General features: G+C 34.1%; 1 protein-coding gene across 8 annotated transcripts in view; it reads left to right on the top strand.

Moving 5' to 3' along the window:
- The window catches only part of Sgce (sarcoglycan epsilon), a 70,153-nt gene that overhangs the window by 4,355 nt on the left and 39,899 nt on the right, over positions 1-25,899 (top strand). For 4 of the 8 annotated variants that reach the window (XM_048785953.1, XM_048785952.1, XM_048785954.1 and 1 more), the window contains exons 2-4: positions 11,716-11,823; positions 21,448-21,570; positions 23,283-23,440. In XM_048785953.1, coding sequence (XP_048641910.1) covers positions 11,716-11,823; positions 21,448-21,570; positions 23,283-23,440 — 389 coding nt within the window. The remainder of the gene's footprint in view (positions 1-11,715; positions 11,824-21,447; positions 21,571-23,282; positions 23,441-25,899) is intronic. The other 4 variants (XM_015488227.1, XM_048785957.1, XM_048785956.1 and 1 more) reach the window with 1 other exon arrangement.

Below are 25,899 nucleotides of genomic sequence, written 5' to 3' on the forward strand. Positions count from 1 at the left end.
TCCCCCCCCCCCCAACACACAATCTCCACACCCTGACACTAGAATAAACATTTCCACTTATATTCCTTTTCTTCTGGTCTTTGGTCTGTGTGCATGCATACTTTGATACAACTATAATTTTAATATGTATAGATCTTTTACACTTGGTTTTTAAAGATAAGCAATTCTTGCTTTCAGCAAAGTAATTGTCAAGGCTTCTGGCTGCTCTTGTGTGAGGACTAATTAGCAGAATTGCTGGGTGAATGGGAGGCAGGCTGAAACCAGTACTAGCTAGGTGTGTGGGTTATTGGGTTTTGGTAAGGGAGTAACCCTAGTAGGGTCACAAATCTTTGCCCTGGGTCTTAGTCTTCTTCTTCTTCTTCTTCTTTTTTCTTTTTCTTTTCTTTTTTTTTTTTTTTAGCATTTGCATGAATGATTTTGACAAAGATCTAGGAGGCTTGCTTTAAAATTTATGGATGACTGGAGAAGGGATAGCTGTTACAAACAGATAACAGAATTTAGAGTTAAACACCATTCAAATATGGTGCAATGCTATGCTGAAAGCAAAAAGATATTTTATAGCAGCAAATGCATCGTAATTCATTGGTGTGGAAGAAAGGAGATGACTTAGTATGTGGCAGTTCTTTAGGGGAAAAAAGGCTAATATGAACCAGTGTCATAATATAGTTAAAAAAATACACACACACATATATATGTGTGTGTATATATATATATACACATATATATGTATATATATATGTCAGAGTTAGGCTATGTTAATAGTATAGTGTCCATATGTCACAAAAATTAATAGTAAACCTTGCTCTAATTAACCACATCTGTAGTATTGTGTTCATTTTGGCTGTCACATTTAAAGAGAGACGTTGACAAATTAGACAACTTCCAGAGCAGTCTGTGGGGATGGTGAGGGGTCTGGCAATTCTGTCATAGGAGGTATTCTCAGAGGGTCTGGAAGTGTTTAGCTTGAGCGGAGTAAAAGTAGACATGAACTCCCTTCTGTTTGCTTGGAAAAGCAGAACCAGCATCAGTGGGTGAAAGGTACAGATAGATTTCAACTTGAGACCTTTCTAACAGTTTGTGCTGCTCAACAAGAAAATCAACTTTACTTGTTCTATTCTTTTACAATTGCAGAAGTAGTCACCTTTCTTGCAATGAATATTTTATTTGAAGGCCATGATAACATTTTAGTGTAGCTGACATAGATACTTGTGGTAGAAACATTTTATTTGATTTTTCTCATCAACTGTGTAAAAAGAATGGTCTTATGTGTTGCAAGTTGATCTCTTACAACCTGAAAATAGCGCCGACAGGGTAATTTAACACATTCTGTGCTCTCTCTTCTATTCCATTTTCAAACATGAAAATCTGAGAAGAAAATGAAAGATTCTTTTTCCCCTGCAAAATGCCCTGTTCTTAGCTTGCATCCTGGAGTCACTGCTTTCCTATTATTTCTTGCTGTCTGTTGGAGCAGAGCAGGCTTTTCAGGCAGAGTGGCTGCGGATGTTGGGGACACCCAGGGGTACAGGGGAGCAGGCAAGATGCTGGCTGCTCTCGTTTAGGACAGCTCAACCCTTGGCTGTTTCTTCCCCAGAGGAAAATGTGGGGCAATTCTCCCTTCAGTCATTGCCCCCCTCTCTTATGATATATTTCCTTGCAATACTTATGGCTACAGTTTTTTTGTTTTGTTGTTTTATCTTTTCAATAGCAAAATAACTTCACTCCATGTCAGATTAGCTGGTTTCTGATTACCTCAGGGGGCACATTCTTAGTGTTTCCAACATGTCTTGGAACAGATTTTTCTTTCATGTCTGCCCATCTGCCTATTGATTGTTTATTTTGATGATCTGATCTAACTTTGAAAATGTGATTGCTAAAACTTAATCTGCGGAGGATACAAGACTTCCTTCCAGGACCCCCTTTCCGAGTAGCACTGTGACTATAGAAACCATTTTTATGCCCGAGAGTCTTGTAAACTATGGAGGACTCTGATGAGAGATGTGAAGAAAGAAGAGACTAACTATTCTCATCTTTACTAACCAACTTTTATCTGCTGCTTTTACTCCTTCCTTATACCCAGAACTTTCTCCTCCACTTCAATTGTTAGGTTAGAAATAACATGCTCACTGTCTGTGTGCAGTGTTTTTTTTTTTTTTTAATGTTGAACAACTTTCTCCCCTTTTATTCCCTCTGTCTTTTGTGAAAGTGCCATGTACTTTTGTGGGGTTGTAGGGGTTGTAATAATGCAAACGGCAACTAGGGATGGCTTTATTCCCAGTTGTTGAAGATGCCACAGGCGTTCTTGGGCTGAGCTCATATTTCCAAGAAAGAAATGCTCAAAGGTGAGGTTCTGGCTTGTCAACATTCACCTGATCCACAGGCGGCTACTTGCAATTCCTTGAATGCAGGGCTGTTTCCTGCACCAGAGCTTGGGAAGTAATGATCCATAATGTTTAAGTTGTAAAAGTTATCGTGGGAAATAAATAAATAGTTTCAAAATATTCCTTGATGGCATAAATACTGTTAAATTCTCAGAAACATTAATATGTGGGTAAAACCTAAAACACTCTTTTCTTCTTGGATCCCTCTCTGGTAAAATTTTTTTTTAATCTTCATCTAAGAATTTTAATACAATATTTATGCAGTAGTGATTTAAATCCATTTTATTATTTAAAAATCACTCATCTTTAGCACATCTCACTTTCTATCTAATTACCTTAGGCTAATCAGATTTTTAGAATAGATCTTTGGCAGCCTGTGCCACGGGAATCGCCACGGCATCTGTTGTGACATAGAAGGACAGACTTTCTTTTCTGATAAATGAAGCCGCTCATTTCAAAAAATGTTTAGGGGTTAGGCAGCTTCAGTGTAAATTCTTTCCCATTCTTTAGCTTTTCACTCATTCATCTGGTCACCACTTTGATTATTATGGAGATTTGGGGTTCACTGTGAATTTGAAAGAAGAGATCACAGTTAATTTTCCGATAGCAGTTAAAGTGAAATAGTTTAGTTCCCTATTTTTTTAGCAGTAGGTATAGAAATATAGTTGCTCTTTTACCTCAGAATGGAAAAGAAAAGAAAAAAAATTAGCCCCATGTTTTTTTGTTTTTCCTTCTTAGCAAATTAGCGTTTCTCCCTCTGTGGTAAGGTGACATCGGCTTTTCTCTCTTATGAAATAGTTAATCAATGTAGCACCTTTAACATCTTTCATTTTCTGTAGGTACATAGTTGATTCTAATCAAAAACCAGTACCGCAGGAGTGAAAACAGAGCAGGTTGCTACATGTTCATATCAGAAATCTGAAATGTACAGTATTTTGTGTTTAGCCATTTTTCTTCTAAAAGTTCAGCTTACAGATATATTGATGAAAGAGTTCAAAGATAGAGATAAGGAAAAACTGGGAAAAAAATCTTGGTTGTATTTTTGAATTAGTAATTCTTGTATTTATTATTTTTTGGAGGAGAGAGTGCTGAGTGTTTTTGAGACCCCGTGTTAGAAGCTGGGAAATACACAATTCCACCCATCACAGAGCTTCTTACACTAGTGGAATTGACAAAGATTAATCAAGTTGCTTTTTCAAATTAATCTTTGTGATGAATCATCAAATTATTACACAGGTAAACATGCCGTTAGAAGTATGATAAGTGCTATAAACATTATTAGAACATCTAAGTAGAAGATTCGGTTGCATTTGGTTGAGGAAGGGGAGAGTTAGGTTTTTCCAAGAAGTAGAGGAGTTGTGAAGGATGAATAAATGCTAGTGAGGTACAGTGGGGAAGGCAAAAAGAAGAGGTCTGCAAGAGGCCCTGGGGCAGGTAGAGCATGTCAAAAAGAAATTGCTGAAGAAAGTTTAGAGATGTTGGAGCAGAAAGAGGGGCGAGTGCCCTATGAATGAGGCTAGAGCTGGGGTCAAGAACAAGTCTTGTGGGACCTAGGAGACCATAAAGGGTTTCATCTTTATACTAAGGCCAACAGGGAAGTCTTCCAGAGGGCTGTAAGCAGGACAAGATCAGATTTGCATTTCAAAAGGAGTACTTCAGCTGCTTTGTGAAGAGGTTGGAGGAGCCCAAATAGATGCACTGCCAGCCTAGACTACAGTAACCCAGGATAGAGACCATGACATTGTGGGTTCTAGTGGAAATAAGGAAATGAAGATAAGAGGGACATTTTGAAGTGTAAAAATGGATGAAAGAGGGTATTGGATTGAATTTGAGGAAGAGTGATGAGATGTCAGGGATGATTTCTAGATTTCTGTCATCTGCATAAGTGTAGATGTAATGTCATTCATGGGAAGAAGAATGCTGAGAGAGGGTCAGATTGTAAGGGAACAATCAGGGGTTCTTGTTTGGTCAGGATGAGTTCAAGGTTATGGTAAATAAATTGTGATTGGGACAATAGAAAGCTCTGTAACCTTAAAATGTGGTGTCATGTAAACAGGTTCAAGATATAGTCTAAGTGAAAAAAGTGTGAATCACATTATTTAAAGAAGAGCATGGTGTGTGTGTGTGTATTTATGTGTACAAATATATGTTGCATATGCATAGAATATGAAAATCTGTAGAGACTATTAAGAGCTTGTATTCTAGGTAGTGGCATTAGTAGGACGGCAATAAGGGTGTGAGAGGGCATTTTTATAGTTTATACCTTCCTGGTTATAACATTGAAATGTATTACAATTAGAATGTATGGCATCTATGATAAAGACAGGCAAGGACATTTAAACCAAACACCCAAATTAAGAATATCTTTCTTTTAGAGGTATCTTAATCAGAAATATCACATAAGCATTATTGCATTTTTTTATTTTGAACAGGAAAATTTCCCTACAGCTTTACTTCCCTAGCCCAATAGCTCATACGTACATTTTGCCTTTTAATCCCATTTCCACTAGAATGCACTATTACACTAGATTTCACATAGTAGAGCACATACTGTTTTATTTTCTGCTTTTCACTAATTTTATTACTTTAAAAAGAGTCTTACATTTTGCAAATGAGGGCATTAAATTGGAATGCTATATGTAACTACTGCATACATTATATATCCCTTTTATTGAAGATCCCACTAGTACTCCTTTATTAACTAGTATTTCTGCTATGGATATTACTGTGTCTAGGAAGGAAAACTCAAACTTTTCTCCTTAGGCTATTTGAGCAAAAAACAAAACAAAACAAAACAAAACAAAAACCCACAAAAAAACAAACAAACAAAAAAGCTACCAAGAGAAATGAATAACCTTTTCTTCTCCATTAACTAGTCTATCAAACCAACAGCTCCTATACCGGACATTTAATTTTCCATCCTATTGTGGTATTATGTTTAGTGCAAAGTTGGAATCTTGTGCTTATGGCATTTTTTTCCTTTTCCTTTTTTTTTTTTTTTTTTTTGCTTTTGTCGCATTATTTTCTCAGAATAAATACCAAAGAGTTTATGCGAGTCAAGGAGTATGGATATCAATATAATTCATTTCTGATTACATCTGGCTATCTTCAAAAGGGTTAAACTGCAGCATTCGACTAGTGTGTCTAAGCAGGGCAGGGAAGGAGGACTTGCTGAGAGGCCGGCTTCTCAGACTTGGGGGAAGCCACATGGTAGAATCTGGTCTGGTTGGAGCTCCTGGGCTGCTGGCCATGTTGCTGGGTAGTCTCTAGCATTTACTCTATTCTGCCTTGGAAATACTATCATTTTTTTTATGTACCATAATTCTGGGGAAAAAAACCAAAGGATGCCATATAATGCTAGCTGTAATGATAATATTTTCTATTTGAAGATTATTTTTTAAAAAATCACATTTATAGAAGTCCACATCTTTCTTCAAATTATTTAAAACACAAATATAATAGTTCAATTTTTTGAGCACATCGTTATGTGCTAAGCATTCTTCTAAAGATTGTTAATGTGTCATCTCAGGTTATGGTCAATACCTGCATGATGCGGGTACTGTTCTATTCTTACCAGATAAGAAAATGAAGGCACAGAGATATGAAGTAGTTGCCTAACAGACAAAAACTGAGATTTGAATCCAGATACTCTACTCTGATAGCAAATGTTGCTTTTCTACACTCCAATTTTATGTCACTCTAAAATCTTTTATATTTTAATCAAGTTTTTAGTACAGGCTAAGAATTACAAAATTTCTAATGATTTTTAATTCAATGAAACAATTGCTTACATTCTCCTATGCCAGGCTTTTCTGTTTTAACAAAATTTGAAAGCCACTTCTTCTAGTATTTTTGGTTTAATGTCTTGCTATTATACTTCTTTTAGGAATATCTTTTCCTGATATCTTTCAGAGGTTATAGTGGACAGTTTTCCTCAGCAAAGCTTTGGCATTCCTCTTTCCTCCATAGGTTCTCATTCACATTTTAGCTTGCCTCTCTCAGTGAATTGTTTTGTGTTTTGTTTTTGTTTTGGTACACATAGTGCTTGGGATTAATTTCCACTGCATAGCAATAGCATTGCCTCCTTGCTAGCTGTTTCTAATCCAGGTTGTTTTTCTAAAGAGAATAATAAGTTGAATATGATAAATATATCAAATTACATAAAAATATATGGTTTACAAATTGCTTTTTTATTTAACTGTTTGGGGGTAGTATTGATGGGTGGATGACATAGACTTTGCAGCCAGCTATGAAAGGAGTTAAAAATCCAACTTTGCCACTTAATAAACATATGAATGGTGGTAAGTTACATAATTTCCTAAGGCTTATTATCCTTATTGTAAAATGGTTTTGTTTGTTTGTTTGTGTTTTGTATGATGCTGGGGATCAAACGCGGAGACTCACACATGCCAGGCAAGCACTCTATCACTGAGCTACATCTCCAATCCTGTAAGATGGAACTAATACTACCTATTTCATATAATTGATGTAATAATGAAATTAGTTAATATGTATAAAATCCTAAGTGTAGTATCTAACACTTTAGCAATCACAACATAGTAGCTAATAAGAAGTAATAGTAAACTAACATTTTTGAAGAGAAAAATATGAACAAGTTTTTAAATATAAGGAGCAACTTTAAAGTATTAAGCAGAGTTAGATAAACAAAGGGAAGAGAAAAGTGTAGGGTGTAAAAGCAAAATAGCCACTTGGGTAGGGGGTGGTGAGAGAAGAGAAGAGATGCAGGGTATGTGAGCTATGCAACCAACTTCTGAAAACAAGGACTTTGATTCTCTTAGAGTAGAATATGAAAAGAGATAAATGAAGAGTGGACAGAGAAAGATTTGACGGTTTGCTTCTAAGGTGAGTGTGTTAATCAGATTAATTTTCATTTGGCATGTCCTGCTGTTTACTTGGACAGTGATGTCTGAGTAAGTTATTATTTATTATTTCTGTCCCTTGACATTCTGATTAGCTCATCAGCAATCAGTCACTATTCATAGCTCTTCAATTGCTTTTATTAAATAGCAATCCCCTCCTCCCCCAGCCTGCAAATTATTCAGGTTTGGGAAAGAGTAATATCTCTGGAGAGAGTGCTTGCCCCAGGCCAGATGAAATGTAGTCATGCTGCTACACGACTCAGAATGAATCGCAGAATCTTAAGACAAACTTTAAGTATTGTATAGTTTCTAGGGAACTTGAGGACATGGCAGCCACTTTTGGATTACTTCAGACTTTGATTATTTTGGAGGGGGAGCATTGAAGAGTTGGTTGAATTGTATGCAGGAATATCCAGGCTAGTTGTATAAAAGTTTCCTTAGTTTTGGCTGTGAAAAGGCAGAATGCAGGGCATTCTTGGCTGTTGTTTTTATGAATTAGAGCAAAACTCACACCCAGGTATAACTGTAGCAGAGATTATCATGAACCTGGTAAACACAGTGTAGTTCTCTCTTCCTTTTCAGGTTTCTGGGGATGGCCCATGATCTTTGGAGTTAGTCCAAGAACCAGTCTATACAAGTTGACATTTCTTTACACATTAGATTTAAACTTGAAAAGTTGTAAACAAGGTAAATATTTTAAAAACTGAGTCATATTTTCCCATCCTAAGAAAATTTGTTCTCACTGAAAAAAACAAACAACAACAAGAAAAGCAAAACCAAAAAACATTGGTCCTTTTCTAATGAAAATAAAACTACAAAATACCAGCCTTTTTCAGTGAGGACTCTCCACTTGTCAGTGTAGAGATTACAATAATTTCCCATATAAGAAGTTAGTCAGGTGCATCCATGATCTTGAACACACAATTAAAAACAAATAGTTATTTCCATATTATTGAGATTTCTCTAATAAGGAAAGGGACTTGAATGTTTAAGCAGCTCCGTTACCCTCGGCATTATGTTTTGCCTTTAATGACATTGCCTCATGAGTAGAACCACAAAAAATTGTCCTTTTATTTAGATTTATAGGGCTTCAGTCTTTTGTGGTTATAGTTGGACTTTGTTTGGATGGATGTGAAGTTTTAAAAAACGAATATATTCAAAGCAGTGCTGCCCTTAAAACAGAGCAACATCTTGAGACATGTTTAAACCACTATACCCTGCCTTAATTTTGAACAATTAAGACTTGATTTTTTTTTTTTTTTTTTGCATCCCATAAACACTAACTGGACTATCCTTATACAGGACCTGGAAAGCATGAGTGATCATACATTAATTCAACAAGCAGTGATATTAAATCTTATGCTGGTTTAGTTAGGTTTTGAAAGCAAGAGTATAGGACAAAAATCCCAGACTTAGAGTTATCCTAGTAAATCCTTCAGATTGCTCATAAAGTATGGTATTTGTAGTTTCGTGTGTATAACAACATTTCTTATGTGCAGCATAGCCTGAGAATGGCTGTGCTAGAATAAAGGAAAGAATGAAAGAGGAGCTGCCTATACATTAGTCCCCAAAGAGGTGGGGAACATGAGAGTGTCTGCTTGCTTGCAGGCCTTATTCCATTTTGCCTTCCGATTAAGCCTCTACAATCTTCAGACACATTAATAGATTAATTTGGTTTTGTAAAAATTGAATTGGATAATATGTGTGAAAGCACTTTGTTCCAGATCTGGTGATGATTTAAATCTAAAGGTTGCTTTTCAGATCCACATATATGTTGAACTTGGGAAAGAGAGAAGAAGTTGGCCTCCTCCTTGCTCTCTATGAGTTGGGCTTCCTCAGTGTCCAGCAGTGACTTCCATGTTTTTGCAAGTTGGCCATACTGTGGTTGGAGGTAGAAGGGTAGGGTTTTCTAAGTTCTAAGGTCAGCCCTATTTTGGTACATTTAAGGGAATTACATGAATGTCTTATATTCCTTTGGTTCTCTAACTCATGTCTCAGTCTTTTTAGAATTGTATATGAGAAATCACCTGATGAAATTGTACAGCCCATCTACACCTCTCTCTATGGTGGAGTCATAAATATGTGCTTACATTTATTATGAATCTTTTGGGGTATGTGTGAATATGTATTTGGGGGAGCTTCCCAGGTGATTCCTATATAGCCAGCATGTTACTTTTGAGACTTAGTGATTGGAATCTTGGGAGAGGAGTATTGTGCTCCCAGACACTATAAACATTTCTGATCCTGTGTTAGCTTAAATTATTAGGAAATGCCTACTGTATTTTGATCCAGATTTCAAAGCATGTAATTTCAGTTATTATATTAATCCAGAATTTATTAGGCAAGTCATTCATAAGATTGGTTGCTTAATAGATGAAGTTAGTATAGGGAAATTTACATAGTCTAAAAATGAAATACCAGTTAAGTTTCTTATTTGTTGGAGTGCTAGGATCTTTGATTACCAGTCCCCATTATTACTGAAATGATCACCTGAGGTCTTGATTGTTTTTTATAACCTAAGTTTTAAATTGCATTCTTTTTTTCATTTTAGAAAATAATTTGCTATTTCTCATAATTTAGTTCAAGTTAAACATTTTTTACTGAAAATTCAGACTGAAAAGGAAATGTACATTCCTAATTTATTAAGGTGGGAAGCTCTATTTACACTAACTTTGTTGGATTTCACTGGATGTTTCTATCTTCACTTTTCCTTACTTTCTCATTCCTGATGTATTGTCTTTATGTGTAGAGTAAATGCTTGGTCCTATCTTGTCAACTATTTTTTTTAGGTCCCATCAATTATGCTCATTTTCTTTATCCTTAGTCTTTTTTATCTCCTCTTATATATTGTCCTCTGTGTGTGTACAAAATCTAACTTTCCTTGTACTAAAATAACCATCCCTCTTTCTACCTTGTTTCTTTTCAACGTTATCATTTGATCTCTTTGCTTCCCTGTTCTGGCTGGCACTCTTGAAAGATTAACTGTATTTCCAGCATCCTCATCTTGACCTTTGTAGTTTGGCTTCTGCTCTCATGACTTTATTGGAACTCCACTTTCAAGGAGTCACCAGTAACTTCTCACTTTTCCAATCTAGAAGTCTCTTCTAAGCTCTCGTTCCCTTTGGCCTTTTTGAAATAAGCAAGGAGGTTGATCACACTCTCCTCCTTGACATCTTTCTTCTTTTGGCACACATGACACTTTAGACTTTGTTGTCTAACCTCTCTAACTACCTCTCCCTTTGCTGAATCATTCCTTGCTTTCTCTATGCAAGTGTGTTTATTAACATGTTCTTCTCTCTGCCTTTCCTGTTCATTTTACTTTCTGTGCATTCTTTCTTACTACGTTTTAGTCTATGTGCTTGGATAAGTCTGTGGGGTAGACCCTATAGGATTGAGGGACTGTGTTGAACCTAGCCTTACCTGTACTGGCTAGAGGAAGGGAGAATAGGCTGAAAAGCTGATGTTATTGTCAGAAAAATGGTGTCCAGATATATCAAATCTGAAAGGTAAAGGTGGAAAATAGGGAGTAAGCCATAAGATTAGCAGTTTGGATGAAGAAAAACAGGATAGCAATGTGAACACATATTTTCTCCTGGTCACTCACACATAAGGCTTCATGTATATTACCTGGAGGCGTGGTATTGTTAAGAATTGTACTGGAAATTTGACTTCCATAGTGATTTCTGTGGAGAAGAACTTCTAATCTATATCAAAAGCCCAGTTGTATTCTCTTATGAACCAAAGCTCTATCCTCATCTTTTTAGATGGTTTCACTTGGATGTCCATCTAGTACCCTATATTTAATAACTCCCAAATTAAGCTAATCATTTTTTTTCTGAAGCTGACCTTTGCTTCCTAATGAATCTTAGTTCTGTGTCATTCTAGATCAAAAATTCAAACCCATCCCTGATTCTCCTTTAGCCCTATATCTATATCTAGCAACTTGAAAAAGTGTTGCCAATGTATCTTTTAAGTTTCTTGTAACTGATGCCACATTTTCTTTCCTTTGCTTCAACCTCACAGCTACCCTACACTCTTGTGATAGACCCCTATTTAGTATTCTTAACCCTAATCATATTTCTTACTACCAGTGTAGTTTCCAAACTCAATTGTGAATCTACTTAATGCAATATTCCTAGCCAGAGATCATTGTTTCTCCTTTAGTGTTCTTTTAGCACTTATGTTTTCCATCATTAGGTGTGTATATCACTTATATTACATAATACATTTAAATTTCTGTATATAAATTATCAATCTTTATAGATTGTAAGCTCCTTAGGGGCAGGAACTGTGTTTTGTTTACTGGCTATCCCCACACATCCCTTGTATTGGCATGCAACATTTGCTGATTGGAACTAAACAACTGCTTGGCTAGAAGTAATCTGGTTCCAGTTAATAGGTGATTTGTGATCCTAATTTTAATTTCATATTTTGTGCATTTGTTTTATTCTGAAAAGCTTTTTTATTAAGCTGGGCTGATGACATAAATGGAACAGTTAACTGGAAGACCAAACAGGCCAACAGTTTTATTATCAGCAGAAAAATGGCTGCTGGGAAGAAAGATGGTGAGTTTAGGTTGTAAATGTGAATCTGTTTGGGGGAGTCAATTAAATGTTTGCTTTCAGTATTCCTTTTGCATTTTTAGTCGTGTGTGTATATGTGTGTGTGTTTTTTTAAATGAGTCAGTTGAAAAAAATAAAATTTTGTTTTCCTACACTTCTAAAATTTATGATCCTCTATGTTCTTAACCAATTATTTCCCTTGCACTAGCTTTATATATTGTCCTCTGTGTAAGTTTTAAAAACTAAATCTAATTTTTAAAAACTAAAAGTCTTGCCCGTTTTTAACCTGTGTTGCCCCTTATTAAGTTACTAGCTCACCACTTTAAAAATTGTCCCAGTGTGGTTAATATAACAACTTATTTATAACATTTAAAAACATTTTAAAAGTATAATTAACATATATTATTTAAAACAGCATTTATATAAACTTAGAAAAATTATAAAATATTTTGTCTAGTTTGGGATTTTTGTTGCAAGACCAAGTTGATGTTTTGCTATTAAATAATTAGTTGATGATTGCTTTCTGTTGGAAAGGTGACTTGACCCTTGAATGATGACCTGATCCTTCTAAATTTTTCTTCTCTAGTCTACAAATATGTCCATTAGCAATATTCCATGACCTTTGAAATAATGCATTTTATTAGGGAGGAAAAGCCTCACTTAATATGAATATTGGTTGTTTTCAAAATATCAATTATCATTATGAACTTTCACTGAATATTTCTTGATTACTCATCCTTATGACCCTGACCTACAACATTGGATATATGTGGTCTTGAACATTACCTTCTAGTAGCCTGGTTTCTATAGCTTTGGGGCAAAGTGTCTATAAAAATAAAGATGACTCTTCTGGATTTCACAATATTTTGTACTCTAATACAGCCATCCTTTCCATTTCCTACTTTCTTTCTCTTTAACTTTGATACCTAGAACTTCTGTCCTCTCTGAGCATCTCACTCCTATTGCTGTTCGATTTATGAAAAGGGTCCAGCTTAGTCATCTCTTTTGATGTTGTTCTTAGTGAAATCCATTCCAAGACCTTTACTAGCATTTTCTAGAATCTCCAAGAGTAGCAGTCTTTTCTTTCTTCAAACTTCAAGCTCCTATTGGACGTCAAACTAATTTTCTCCTTGGGACTTGAGAGAGAACTATAGTTCTCAAAATACAAATAGACAATCCATCTTTAATCTACTGAAGTAGCCTGTCAGATCATCATGATTTCTTATTTTCTGTTTCTCCTGATCTCATCTTTAGATTCTTTTCCTCCTCCTTTCCTAGTCACCTCCTCCTATTTAAGTCCCATCATTACCATTACAGTTTCTTTCTTTCTTTTTTCACCAGGGCCTCATGCATGCTAAGCTCACACTCTACCACTGAGCTCATCTTTAGTTACCTATCAATACAGATCTGAATTATAAAAATAACTTGTACAGACAGGTGTAAGTTTCATCAACTGTATGAAAAAATTAATCACTTTTAAAATTATATTAACAAATACTTGTAGCTTGTACAATAAAGCCAATTTAAATGTTGTATCAGAAACCCAGGGACTTGTGCATGCTAGGCAAGCACTCTACCAAATGAGCTATATTCCCAACCCCTTCTCGATGTTCTTGACCATGAATTCCAATCAATTCCTTTTGGCAATTGCAAGAGAGTACAACATATTGTAAAAGTAAAAAAAAAAAAAATAGTCAAATAAATTAACAACTTTTTTTGTAACTTACTTTCTAAACAATATTCTGATTCTTAACCAAAGCAGTAAGATAGTACCTCTTTTATAAATAGAAATTTTGAGGAATTTGCCTCAGATCAGCAAATTGAATATCATTCTACCTTGACACATATTAAGTAATAGTAGAAGTCATAAAGAGTACCCTAAGTATGGATTACCTTTTGCCACCTCTGGGATGAGAGTGAAAAACTTAAAATTTTTAAGTTTACTAGTGAAATAATTTAAACAAAAAGGACTAAGCCTTCACATTTATATTCCTTTATTTAAACATCTTTAAATTCTCCTTTTCTACTTAGAAAACTCATATTCTAAGATGGGTCAGTCTTAGAGGTTTACTGATAAACTTTCATTATGTTTTCTTAAGAAACTAAAGCTAAGTAAAATATGATTGTGCCCAGAATTAATAATTATTTTCAATTTAAATGTTATACTTTAACTGAATACTCATGGGAATGAAGCAATATGTACGTTAGATAAACTGACAGACTTCTTTTCCATCATCTTAAACAAAGGAGCCTCCTTCTTGGCTTATTGACCCTCAAAGGACTACTTGGCTTGAGGACAGGAGTCTTTCTCTAGATAATTTAATTTCCTCCATGGTTGGAGAGGATGCAGGAAGTGCCCCTAGGACTGAAAATACTCCTTTGCCTCTGAAGGGTGGCAGAGTCAGGGGAAGGATCACAGAGTTCCAGGACTTGGAAAAAATTGTCTATCTACCAGAGATGGGAAGTTCTCCTCCTGAGCTCTGGCCAGGGCTGAAATGTCTCTTCTTCTAACCTTCAGGAGTGTTTCTTTCTTTACAAATGTTTGTTTGAAACTTGATTGTCAACTCACTTTATAAAATAATAAAATAAACTCGGATTATCTTCATAATAACAAGGAGAGAAAATTAAGAAAATTAAGCTTTTAAGCAATATAATAAGCTTTTGTGTGGGAAAGAAATAGTAGAATGTATAACCACCAAATGTATTAGCTTGTGTTTTGAAGTTAATTAACTACATGACTATTCTGATTCAAGTCCTGACTCTTCTTGCTAGTTCTATATGCTTGAACCCTCTGAGTTCAGTATTATCCTCTGTGTAGTAAGGTGAAGGACTGACTCCTCCAGGAGAACAAATGCATGCTACCTCCAATTGGTGGTAACTGTCAGGAATCCTGGGTTGAGTGGGGGCTGAGGCCATATCCAGGTTGGAAGTAATGCTGTGATCTGTCTCTTAGTAGAGATATTTGGCATGCCCAGACAGACAATCTAAAACCCTTTTCAATTTTTTAGCGTTCTGTGAGAATAGTGTTCTATTGATCACCAATTAACAATGCTTTGCAACTCCTTTCCCATTGACATTTTAGAAACAAAAAGAAAAATACATGCAAAATAAAATGATTAAGATGTTTAATTCCAATTTGGAAAAATTAAGTAAGTTTTTTTTTTTTTTTTTTTTTTTTTGGCGGGGGTGGGGGGGGCGAATCTCATGAAGAAACTCTTCTGCTTTTTTTTGTAGAAAAAAAGATCCAAGCAATGGTTTCCCTTCTGCCTCATGTAAAGACAAGTGGCCGTATCTTTTAGAGAAATGAAGTTTGCAAAGGCAATCTAATCAGGCCCTTGTGATGAATTCCGTAGTCTAGGTATGGACCCTGTGTGACTGAAACAAAAACAATAGCTGCCCACCTTCAGGTGAACTGCGGGCAGCACTTTGATGTTGAGTAAACTCAAAGGTGAATGGCAGGCTGCTGAGAAAAGCTTTTGATTCAAAGCCAAGAGTTAAAAAGTTGAATTGATAAAACACAAGATAAATCCTAGAAAAACAAAAACACAGGTTGTATACTTGGCTGGATATTGAAATCTCTTAAAATACTTTTCTGCAGCAATGTTCTGATATAATAATTACATTTCAATTTGTCTAAAGTAATAAAATATTAAAAAATAAATTAGTAAGGAACCTGTAAGTATTTAAGACTCTGGAAATCTGAAATGAGTTCTCTTAATGCAGTATAGATAGCAAATGGGATTCATCTCTTGTAATCGGTGCCGATGAATTGGTAGCTGCTTGGAGTACTGTGTATGAAGGGCTCTGAGCTTTGAGCTCATAAAGAACTTTAACCTGTTAAAACTGTAGTATGAAACTTATTTTTCATATCAGTGCTTAAAATTTTTAATTATCAGGGTAATTGTGCCTAGGTGCTTAGATAACATTTTTATTTTAAAAGCTGTATAAGATAGGGAGCTATTTAATGCTTTTTAAAAATCTTAAAACATATTTGAAAATCATCATCATTCTCATTCAAATTTTTTTCCAGATAATACTTAACATTAAGACAGTGCTGCCAGGAGGAGGGAAAGGGGAAATACTGGAGAATTATATTAGCTAAATTATATTGTTTATTGTATGCATATACACATATAAAACAACAAATTTACCCTAGTACAATTATAATGCACCAATAAAAATATTTAAAAAATTGCAAACTGTAAAACAATGAATAGAAATAAAGGTACAATCTTACAGTTTTAAAAAGGCAATGCTATGAATTATTGAGAAATGTGCAGTATCTTATTTAAGTAATTTGGACTCAAATCACCTTTGTGATGCTTCCCAATGAATAACTTACATCCTGAGACTCTCTGAACATGAGAGGCAAATTAACAAAATTGAAATGCTTTTAGAAACAGACTTTAATTTCATATTAATTATTACAATCTACTACAATATTCTTAGGCTGCTTTAGATATTGCTAAGGATAATATATCATTTAATCCATAGATCTTTGTTTAAATTATCCACATATCAAACATGTACGAAATTATTTTATACAAAATATTACATCCATTTTGATTTGATATCTCATGTCTGTATAATCTATAGATTGAATTAAGTCTTTCAATTGTATACTTTTTTATTTCTCAATGTATTTAATACACATGCTGTTATTGCCTCAAGTAATGGCTGTATCCCAACTATGGTAAGATTATCTATTTAGAAGTATACTGCATTAGATAAGGACCAGGAAATATGCCACAAAAGGGTCTTTGGGCAGCTAAAATAGATACTGCAAATGCAGGCTCCCGTTTTTGTTTTTTCCATCTAGTAGAGCACTGCGTGTGTTCAAACAGCATGTATTTGTTCTTACTTTAACACACAATCCCATCTCATTTAGTAGTCTGGTTTCTAAACCTGCAGCAGATTAATAATAGCAAATTAGAGGGGACAGAGAAGCTGCTACAGGAAACATACTGATAGCAATGAGAAATGACAGCTGACAACTTGTCTACAGAGGAGAAAACAGAAAATCTATAAAACACACAACCTTAAAAAGCTTTAGCGGACTAGGACCCACTAGTGTGATCGGTAAATGACAAGGCAACCAAACAGTCCATAAGGGCATCACTGCATAATAGAGCAGAGTGCAATAATTGATGTGCAAGATGATGATCTTATACACATCGTGAAAAAGGTTCTACCGCTGAGTACATTAAAAAAAAAAAAATCAGCTCTCTAAAACAATTCGTTCCGTGGGGTGCCTGGTAAAATGAGATTTTACTATATCCTTGTAAGCCTTAAAAATTAGAAAATGATGATATAAATTGAACTTTTTAAAGTGATTAATTCATTGGTAAAGCATGTATAAGAGAGACATGAACATAATTGGTACCTAATAAATGCCACTTGGACATGAATATTGACAATAATTTATGACTTTCTTCTCAAAGATTTCAAAAGGGAGACAGCGTTAAGATTTAAGTCTAGTTGGAACTTTCAAGTCTCACACTTGGCAGCTATTTTATCTTTATGGCCACGTATTTGTTCTTGGTGACGTAGAAAAAGGTCTGGTAAATGTCCTCTGGAGTTTTTGAAGAAAAGGGACTGCATGCATGTCTGCTCCTGTGCAGACGCCATTAATAATGATCACTGTGCTAACTGTGAAGTTATATGTCTTAGATTCATTAGCAGTGCACCACCATAGTACTTTCAAAATTTAATGTTTACCAAGTACATCCAAATTTGCTTTTGTTTTTAGGTAATTGTAAACACACAAATGTACATCCTTATATTTTTATCGTGGAGAGAAAATTTCCAACGGACTCTTAGTATGAGAAGACAGGATGCAATTTGGCTGGCATGAGGTCTCACTTTATTGCTACTGCTATCACAATCTGTTATTTGATTCTTGGCTCTGTGCTGTCACATAATATACAGTTGTTGAAATGGTCTGTAGTTTCTATACCCTATGACTAAAACATATCAAGAATAGTTCTGTGAACAAGATTTTGGTAGCACGGTTAGGAGAGAGATCAGAGCTCAGAGAGGATGAAATAATGATTCTGGCTACTTGCTGACGTACCCTTTTGGCTCTTTTCTACTCAGAGATGTGATTTTTGCCATAAAAACATTTCTATGACTTACATCAACTTGCCATCAGAAGTTTTTAATCTTTGCAAATCTAACTATCTTTGCTATTTGAAGATAATGTTTTTGATCCTCTGTGGGTTGGACTTTTGGTTTAATTGTTTTTCCCATTAATGGTGATAGATTTACACGGATTTAGCCACACACTGGTTTCCAGTTTCATTTGTATCCAGTGGCATGTGTTTGCAGAGGTAATGGATTTGCAGCTGTAGAAGATTGCAAAACCATGCGATACACAGAGAAGCCAGACCCTGTGACCTCGGCTTGATTAGCATGGCACCATACACATGTATATTTCAGAGATTATTAGATCTTAGTGTTGAGGATTCTTAGGGTGTTTAAATTTGATTTTCAAGACTTGCTCTTAAGGAAAACAATATGTTTCGAGCTTATGGGTTGTGAGTACTGTCTAGGCATATATGATTGTAACATGTGTTAACTGTTAGTAACAGCCTCTGTGGGTGTTGCTGCAGAACCTATCCGCATTATTGATATGGCTCATATTTAGAACAAGAGCCTGGAGCTTCAAATTGTCTGTGTCATTTGTTGTTTTTGAAAGGAAGGATAGGTGTAAATACTGCCCAAATAGCCTCTGTTGAAGAGCTATTTGTTTTGCAAGTAACAAATGGGAAAGGGAAAAGGAGAAGGCTCTTCTCTAAAATGTTGTGTGGGTGCCCATAATTTAAACTGATGCTACAGAAAGGAAGTATTATTTTCCCAAACAAAACATAGTGGCTTAGTCATTTTCCATTTCTGGATGATGAATGTGTCATACATCTGTATCATGTTTTTCTCGAAGTGAATGGCATACTATACTTAAAGTGAAGCAGGCTTTACTGTGGAGTTGCCAAGGTAACTGACCAGCAAGTATGCAGTTCAGGAGATTGCAGAAAGGCAATTGAGTACACATGAATAAAGAAATGTGCATGTCATCTTAAAACCCAGGAGGGCCGTGGTAGATTGTGGCCTGACTCTGTAGATCACAGAAATATATATATATATTTTTTAATGAAGGCAGAATCTGAGATGTTGAATGCTATTCCTTAGAAGTGAGGTGATATGGAGTGCAGGTACCCTTTAATGGTTCCACTTGAGGCCCTGTGGAGGGCTGTATACAAAACAGAATCCTTTTAATATTATTTAATAAGAACAATCTTTCTTTTGCTTTATAAGTTAGCTTTAACCACCGTATAGCAGCAAAAACTAAGAAACTTATTAGTAGTTGGTGATGTAAATGGAGGATAGTAATCTGTAAGATGCAATACCTTAAATTAAAAATTTAATATGCTTAGTCCACTAGCATGAGACCTGTGTTTGCCTCTGCAGTGCTTTGTATTAGAGTGTATTCATCCATTCCGTAGACACATGCTCAACACTCTTATCTGTTGAGAATATGACAAGGTAAACTGTCTCTGTACTTCATGGTGTTTTTAATCTCTAGAAAGAGTGAATTAGGTAAGTTCAGAAGAGATTCATTTAGATTACTCAAATATTCCTGTGCTTTGGATGTATGGTTGTGATCTGAAATTTAAACACCTTTAACATAAAGTGAAATAACTTCCCAGCAGGAGTCCAGAACTCTCCACAATTTGACTCTTCTTTCTTTCCCAGATTTCCTTCCCCTTAAAACAAAAAAACAAAAACAAAACAAAACAACAACAACAAAACCCAACCCAGGATCTAGCATAATTGACTTAACTTGCTTTCTTGAAAGGGCCCCATAGTATCCCACTATTGTGTCTTGAATGTGTGTTTTTTGCTGAATGTCTGAATTGCTCATCTCTAAGATTTGGAAACCAACTAGTGTTGTAAAAGCCATACTGAGTTCCACTTCTTCCAAAGAGATCTTTTTCAGAACTTTCCAACCTCAACTGCTCATCCCATCCTTCTAGGTATTGCCAGAGCAATTTATACCTCTGGAACAATAACGACATAGGTATGTGTTGGTCTTCCAAACTGGATGGTGAACTCATGAATGCAGGGACAGGGTCTCATTATCGAATTCCCTAAAGCACCGAGGATTTAGGTCACACTGCAGTATTGAAAAACAAAGTCAAATTTCCATCCTTACTATATTTTTGTGTTTCATTTATCTTCATTATTTGGGATTGGGATCACTTCTACAGGTGAGTAAACAATCTGTGGGTAGAAGTTGGGCACTCTAAACTTCCCAGGAAGACTGTTTATGAAGACTAGTTGGGAAAGAGAGTTTTCCTACATACCAGTTAAACCTAATTTGTAGCTTCTTTTCTTCTTTTGCATAGCCCTTGAAGTCATGTTTTTCGTAGTCAAGTTATAGATATGGGAAGTTATAAGCCAAATATTTTAGTTGAGTTTGACTTTTTTGGTAGCCATCAACAGAATGGCAGGGACAATGTTTCAGATAAAGAAACATCTTGCAGGAGTTTCTGTTTTTACACTGAAAAATTTACTGTCAATGATCTTGCTATCCAGGGCTTTTAGTAAGTTGTGAGCTTGGTGTGAGCAGCCTTGGGGTTCTTAAGGTTAATTACCACATTTACAAACCCATCAGTGACTAAGAGAAAGAACTGGCTTGATAGGGTTTATCTGTCTAAAAATTGCAGCCACTAGCCAATCAGGAAGATAGAAAACCAAAAGAGATGGTAGAGGTGACAAGGGTAATGGCAATAATGTGTTGGTAGAAATGATGATATCAGAAGAAAAACAATAGGTGGAAACTACTCAAGCCAATTTGGCCATTTTAATGGATTCACATCTTATGTCTTAAGTAACAGTAAATCATGAAATTGTCCCCATTTTACTTCAAGAAATTATTTGCACTGCATTGTATTGTGTAATTGTTATTGCTTATTTAGGATGTGGAATAGTATGATAGATTATACTGTTTGAGTTATTAAATGTCAAGATGGGGGAAATGGAGTAAATTAATTATTTCTAAAAGAGAGATGAGGAATGTATACTCAGAAAAAGTACCCAATGCATTTTTATAAGTATATTCAAGTTTTTCTTATGTATTCTAATGATATTATATAGTCTGACATGCTTTTTCTAGAAAATAATTAGTATGGTATAGATTCTCATCACTTAAAAATTACTCTAGGTACTTGCTTTTAAAAAAAGTAAAGAGGAAAAAAAACAAACCATGGTTATTATGTAATTGATCAGTTCATGTGATGTATTTGTTGGTAAGAATTTCAAGTAAAAAAGAAATTACCAAAACAATATTATGGATCTCTTCATTTTTAAAATAACAGTTAAAATATTAAATGTATGTAATTTTATTAACAGTGTTTGGCAAGTTCTAAACCTAAGTAAAAGAGTTTGTCCATGTTTTATACTAAAATCATTTCCTTTTAAAAACAAACTGTTATTAACAGTGCTTTTTCATGTTGTTTCAGTTTTCTCAGAAATTTCTATAGAGTGAAACCCTGCTTTTCAGGCTATGTTGAATTATCAAGGGTGTATGTCATTATTTGTCTGTCTCTTATCTTTCCCCTTTATTTTCAGTGTACACTATCTTCTCGAAGGTGCACTCTGATCGGAATGTATACCCATCTGCAGGTGTCCTCTTTGTTCATGTTTTGGAAAGAGAATATTTTAAGGGGGAATTTCCACCTTACCCAAAACCTGGTATGTTCTTTGTGTAATCAAAGGTGGTTAATTACAGAATGTTCCTTTTTGTTTATTGTACATAATCTATATGATCAAATATCATTAACATTATTTGAAATCATTTAGATATATAATAAATTGCTTGTTGTAGGTTATTTATAATTTTAAGATTATTAATTTAATTTCAGAAGGAAATAATTTACTTTTGAATTTTATTTTTTATTGTTGCATTGTAATTATACAGAATAGTGGGTTTTGTGGCATATTCAAATATGCATATAACATACTTTGATCAATTTTATTCCCCATATTTTTGAACTTTAAAGAAAACATATCTTTCAATTCTTAATTTGAAGTTTTATGCCTCTGACAAATGATCTACCTGTATTCACATAGAAATAATTATAACTGAACAGTTGTGATTTTCCATATTAAGAATTACATTCTTATATTGATTTTTGAAAAACTGTACATGTTATAGAAGAGAATAAAATATGATGTTAAGTAAGCATTCTCAAAAAGCCTTTATAATATCAGATAATTTTATAAAAATTCATAGTAATATAATGAAGATTAATTTTTCCTTCAAAATAATACCAATTATGGAGTCTTATTTAATTCACTATTAGTTTAAATATGTTATTTTGAATTATCACAAATGCCATCACATTAATGAAGATATAGAGACACTAGCAAGAAAAAAAACACATTAAATTATAACTCTCAAGTAACAAAAATGACTTTTCTGAAAATTGTATTTTGCTAGAACACATTTTACGCTTTAGAATTAATATAAATATTTCTTTGGAGGAGCGTATAATGAATAGAGTCTCTGAAAACATTCATAAAATAAAGGTAGACATGTTCTTAATAGTATTTGAGCAAAAAGGTAGTCTTTTCATCAATTATTTAAAAAATGTTTCCTTATGGGGCATCCAGTGTTTGCAAAATTATATGATTAAACCTTTAGAGAAGTAGCTCTAACACTTTGAGATGCAAACATGCAGTTAAGAGCAAAATTTCTGAACTCAGCCAGGATTAAGGTCTAGTTTTACCACTTAATATGACCAACCATGGAGAAGTTACATAATATAGAAAATTACGTATTACATCATATGTATGTTTTAAAAATCAGATGACACAGTGTTTATGAAGCATTTAACAAAGGGCCCAGGCACATGCTAATAAATCATGCTGTCATTAATGTTTATTATTAGTAAATGTCATTACTACAGTTGTTTTGGATTTGTAACATCTTTTTCATCCTAATACCCCAAGTTTTAAAATTATGTTATTTTTATGTTGGTGTACCTTTTTAATTTTCTGGACATCTCTTAGCATTAATTTGATGATATTTGGAGTTTGATGAAAGGAATACTTCTCAAAAGAATGAATTTATCAGTATGGTTATGATGATGTAGAGCTATTCTATCATTGCTGTAACAGCCGTACTCTTAATTACTCCCTCCAAAAATTTTCCAAGAAAATTGTATGAATTTGCTTTTCCAGTTGGATCAGATTTCTAGACAAATTAAACAACCAAAATAATTTTTCATTACATGGAGCCCTACTCTAAATTCCCAGATGGATTTTTTTGTTTGTGTATTTAATTTTCTACAAATGTAAAAAAAAAAATTTTTTTTTTTAGACAGAATGTTTTGATTGAAACTATCAAAGCAACATGTGTGAAAGTAACTGTCTTATGTCTTAATTTTGTGTTTCTTATCTAGGGGAGATTAGTAATGATCCCATAACGTTCAATACAAATTTAATGGGTTACCCAGATCGACCTGGATGGCTTCGATATATCCAAAGAACTCCATATAGTGATGGAGTCCTATATGGTTCTCCAACAGCTGAAAATGTGGGGAAACCAACTATCATTGAGGTAATTTATTTAAAAAGAATAAAATTGTGTGGGGGGGAGAGAGAGAGAAAATTTTAAGCATTGAAATTAAAATTACATGGCAATCATTTTAATATTTTGTGCATGAAAACATCAGTTCACATTTCCATTCATCTATAAAGTTTGTTGTTTTAGCTTTTACATGAAAAGATAATTAAATTAATTAAAAATTAAATGAAATGTTTGAAGAAATATATTACTAGAATGTAAATTATTTTTAAGAAACTAAATGCAAACTTAAAATAATTATTTGCTCTGTATTTTATATTCAAATTTCTTGTTCACTGAAGTGTAGTCCTTCAGCTGACATCATATTTGACAAGGATTGTGCAGGTACTTAGGGCTAGAAAGATGAGTAATGGTTAAGTCCCTCCATATTGGTCCAGGGTTTGGGCACTGGGAAAGAAACAGATATTTAGCCAGCACTGTGATGACTGATATAAGAAGAAAGCTATCTTGGGCAGAGGAGACAGCACTTGGTAGAGCACTTGCCTAGCATGTGCAATACTCTGGATTCCATCTGCAGCACAAAAACAACCAACCAATAAAAAACAAAACGTCTTTTGAAAAACTCTTTTTAAGTATGAAAGAATTCTTTCTTGCTTTCCAGTACTGGGGATTGGACCCAGGGCCTTATACAGGTCAGGCAAGAAATCTACCAGTAAGCTACACCCACAGCTCAGGATGTATCCAGTAAGACCTAAATATTTTTAAATTAAGAGGAAGAAGATGGATCAATTTCCTTATATTTGTAAATTTTTTTCCTAAAAAAAAATTATTTAAAAATAGCCACAAACTGGAAGAAAACATTTGTAATACATATAACTGATTAAGGGTGAGTATCTGAAATATAAAAAGAAGTGCTACTCTTACTAGTAATGAGTAATAGTTAAATTAAAACCACAATGAGAATGTTACCATCATTAAATCCGCTGCATGTGGATGTGGGAATTAGCATAACTACTTTGAAAAACTACTGACTGTTTCACATATTTAAGTATCATTGTGTCCTATGATCTAGCAGTCCTAATTCTTGGCTTAACCAGAAGAAATACTTTCAGATATTTACATGGAGGCATGCTCATTAAACAATATTTTTATAGCAAGATACTGGAAACCTACAAAATAATAGAGACCCAAAACTCTATCAGCAAGAGAATAGATTAATAAATCATGATATAGTGGTGCAATGAATGGTAAGCCTAACACTGAACTAATGCTTGCCTGGCAAAACGAATAAATGGGTTTTAGATCTTGTTACTGAATATAATGTTATGAATATGTATCATATGATAGGCTGAAAAGATAATGGTGAAAATTTAGCATAGTTTTCAAAGAACACAAATAGCAATTTATCTGTGAATAGCTTATTTTTACATCCATGTGTTGGTATCAGTATGATATTTTAAGAACATCATTCTATTAGTTTAGGCAAAAGTTTTGCATATCTTCACCTATTATTTAATGTTATAAATATATAGATTAATTCATTCAGTAGATACTTATCTATAATATTTAGAATTTAAATATCTAAAATAGATCATGCATTGTATTAGAAGTAGAGGATCAGAAATAAACTGTACACACACCCCTCAGCTTTGAAGGGCTTTACTTCTTTGTAACATAAGTATAATTTGGCTAATGTTATTACAGTACTTAAATATCTTATTAGAAGTAGTAGGACTACATTCTGTTATAAATGTTGAAATTAAACATTAAATATAAATTCAGATAATAAAATTTTCCTCCTAATAAGGACTATTCTTCACTCCTTTCAGTAGCTTGTGATTTAAAAAAAATACTTATTAGAGTTTATGAAAAAGTAATGAAATTTGTGAGAAATATGGGAAGGTTAGACATGAAAATATGGTTATTATAGCAAGACACTAGAAACCCATAAAATAATAGAGACCCCAAACTGTTGAAAGTACATTTTTTTAGTTGAACCTATAAGGTATAACAAATAAGAGAAGATTGGTAATTTTTTTCTCACTAAAAATATTTTTTGTAGGGTAAACTCTGTAAGCCATGAAAATTCTCAAATAAAACCTACTATATGTATTTTTTTATTGGCTTTGTTTGAACAATAATTTCTACTTTTCTTTAGTGACTGGTCTTAATTTTAGTGTTCAGTATGAGCCTAGCAGCAAAGAAGTGTTTGATTCAATGGAAATTTCACCAACTGGAGACAGAAATCCTTTTAACTTTGTGGAATAATATGCCTTTCAGAATATAGACCTTTTAAATATTGTGTCCAGGTTTGGAACTATTTATTGCAAAATTCTGATTCTTAACTTTTCTCTCAATAACTCATGATTGCAGTTATTTCTTTTGAAGATCATATGTAATATATAGAAATCTTTGATATCTGTTTTTAAATGCACAAGATTTTTCTTCTTGGTTGGAGCCAGTTTTATCCTACCCTTTTGTCTCACTGTCAA

Source organism: Marmota marmota, unplaced genomic scaffold, assembly GCF_001458135.2.
Source record: "Marmota marmota marmota unplaced genomic scaffold, marMar, whole genome shotgun sequence".
Lineage (NCBI taxonomy): Eukaryota > Metazoa > Chordata > Mammalia > Rodentia > Sciuridae > Marmota > Marmota marmota.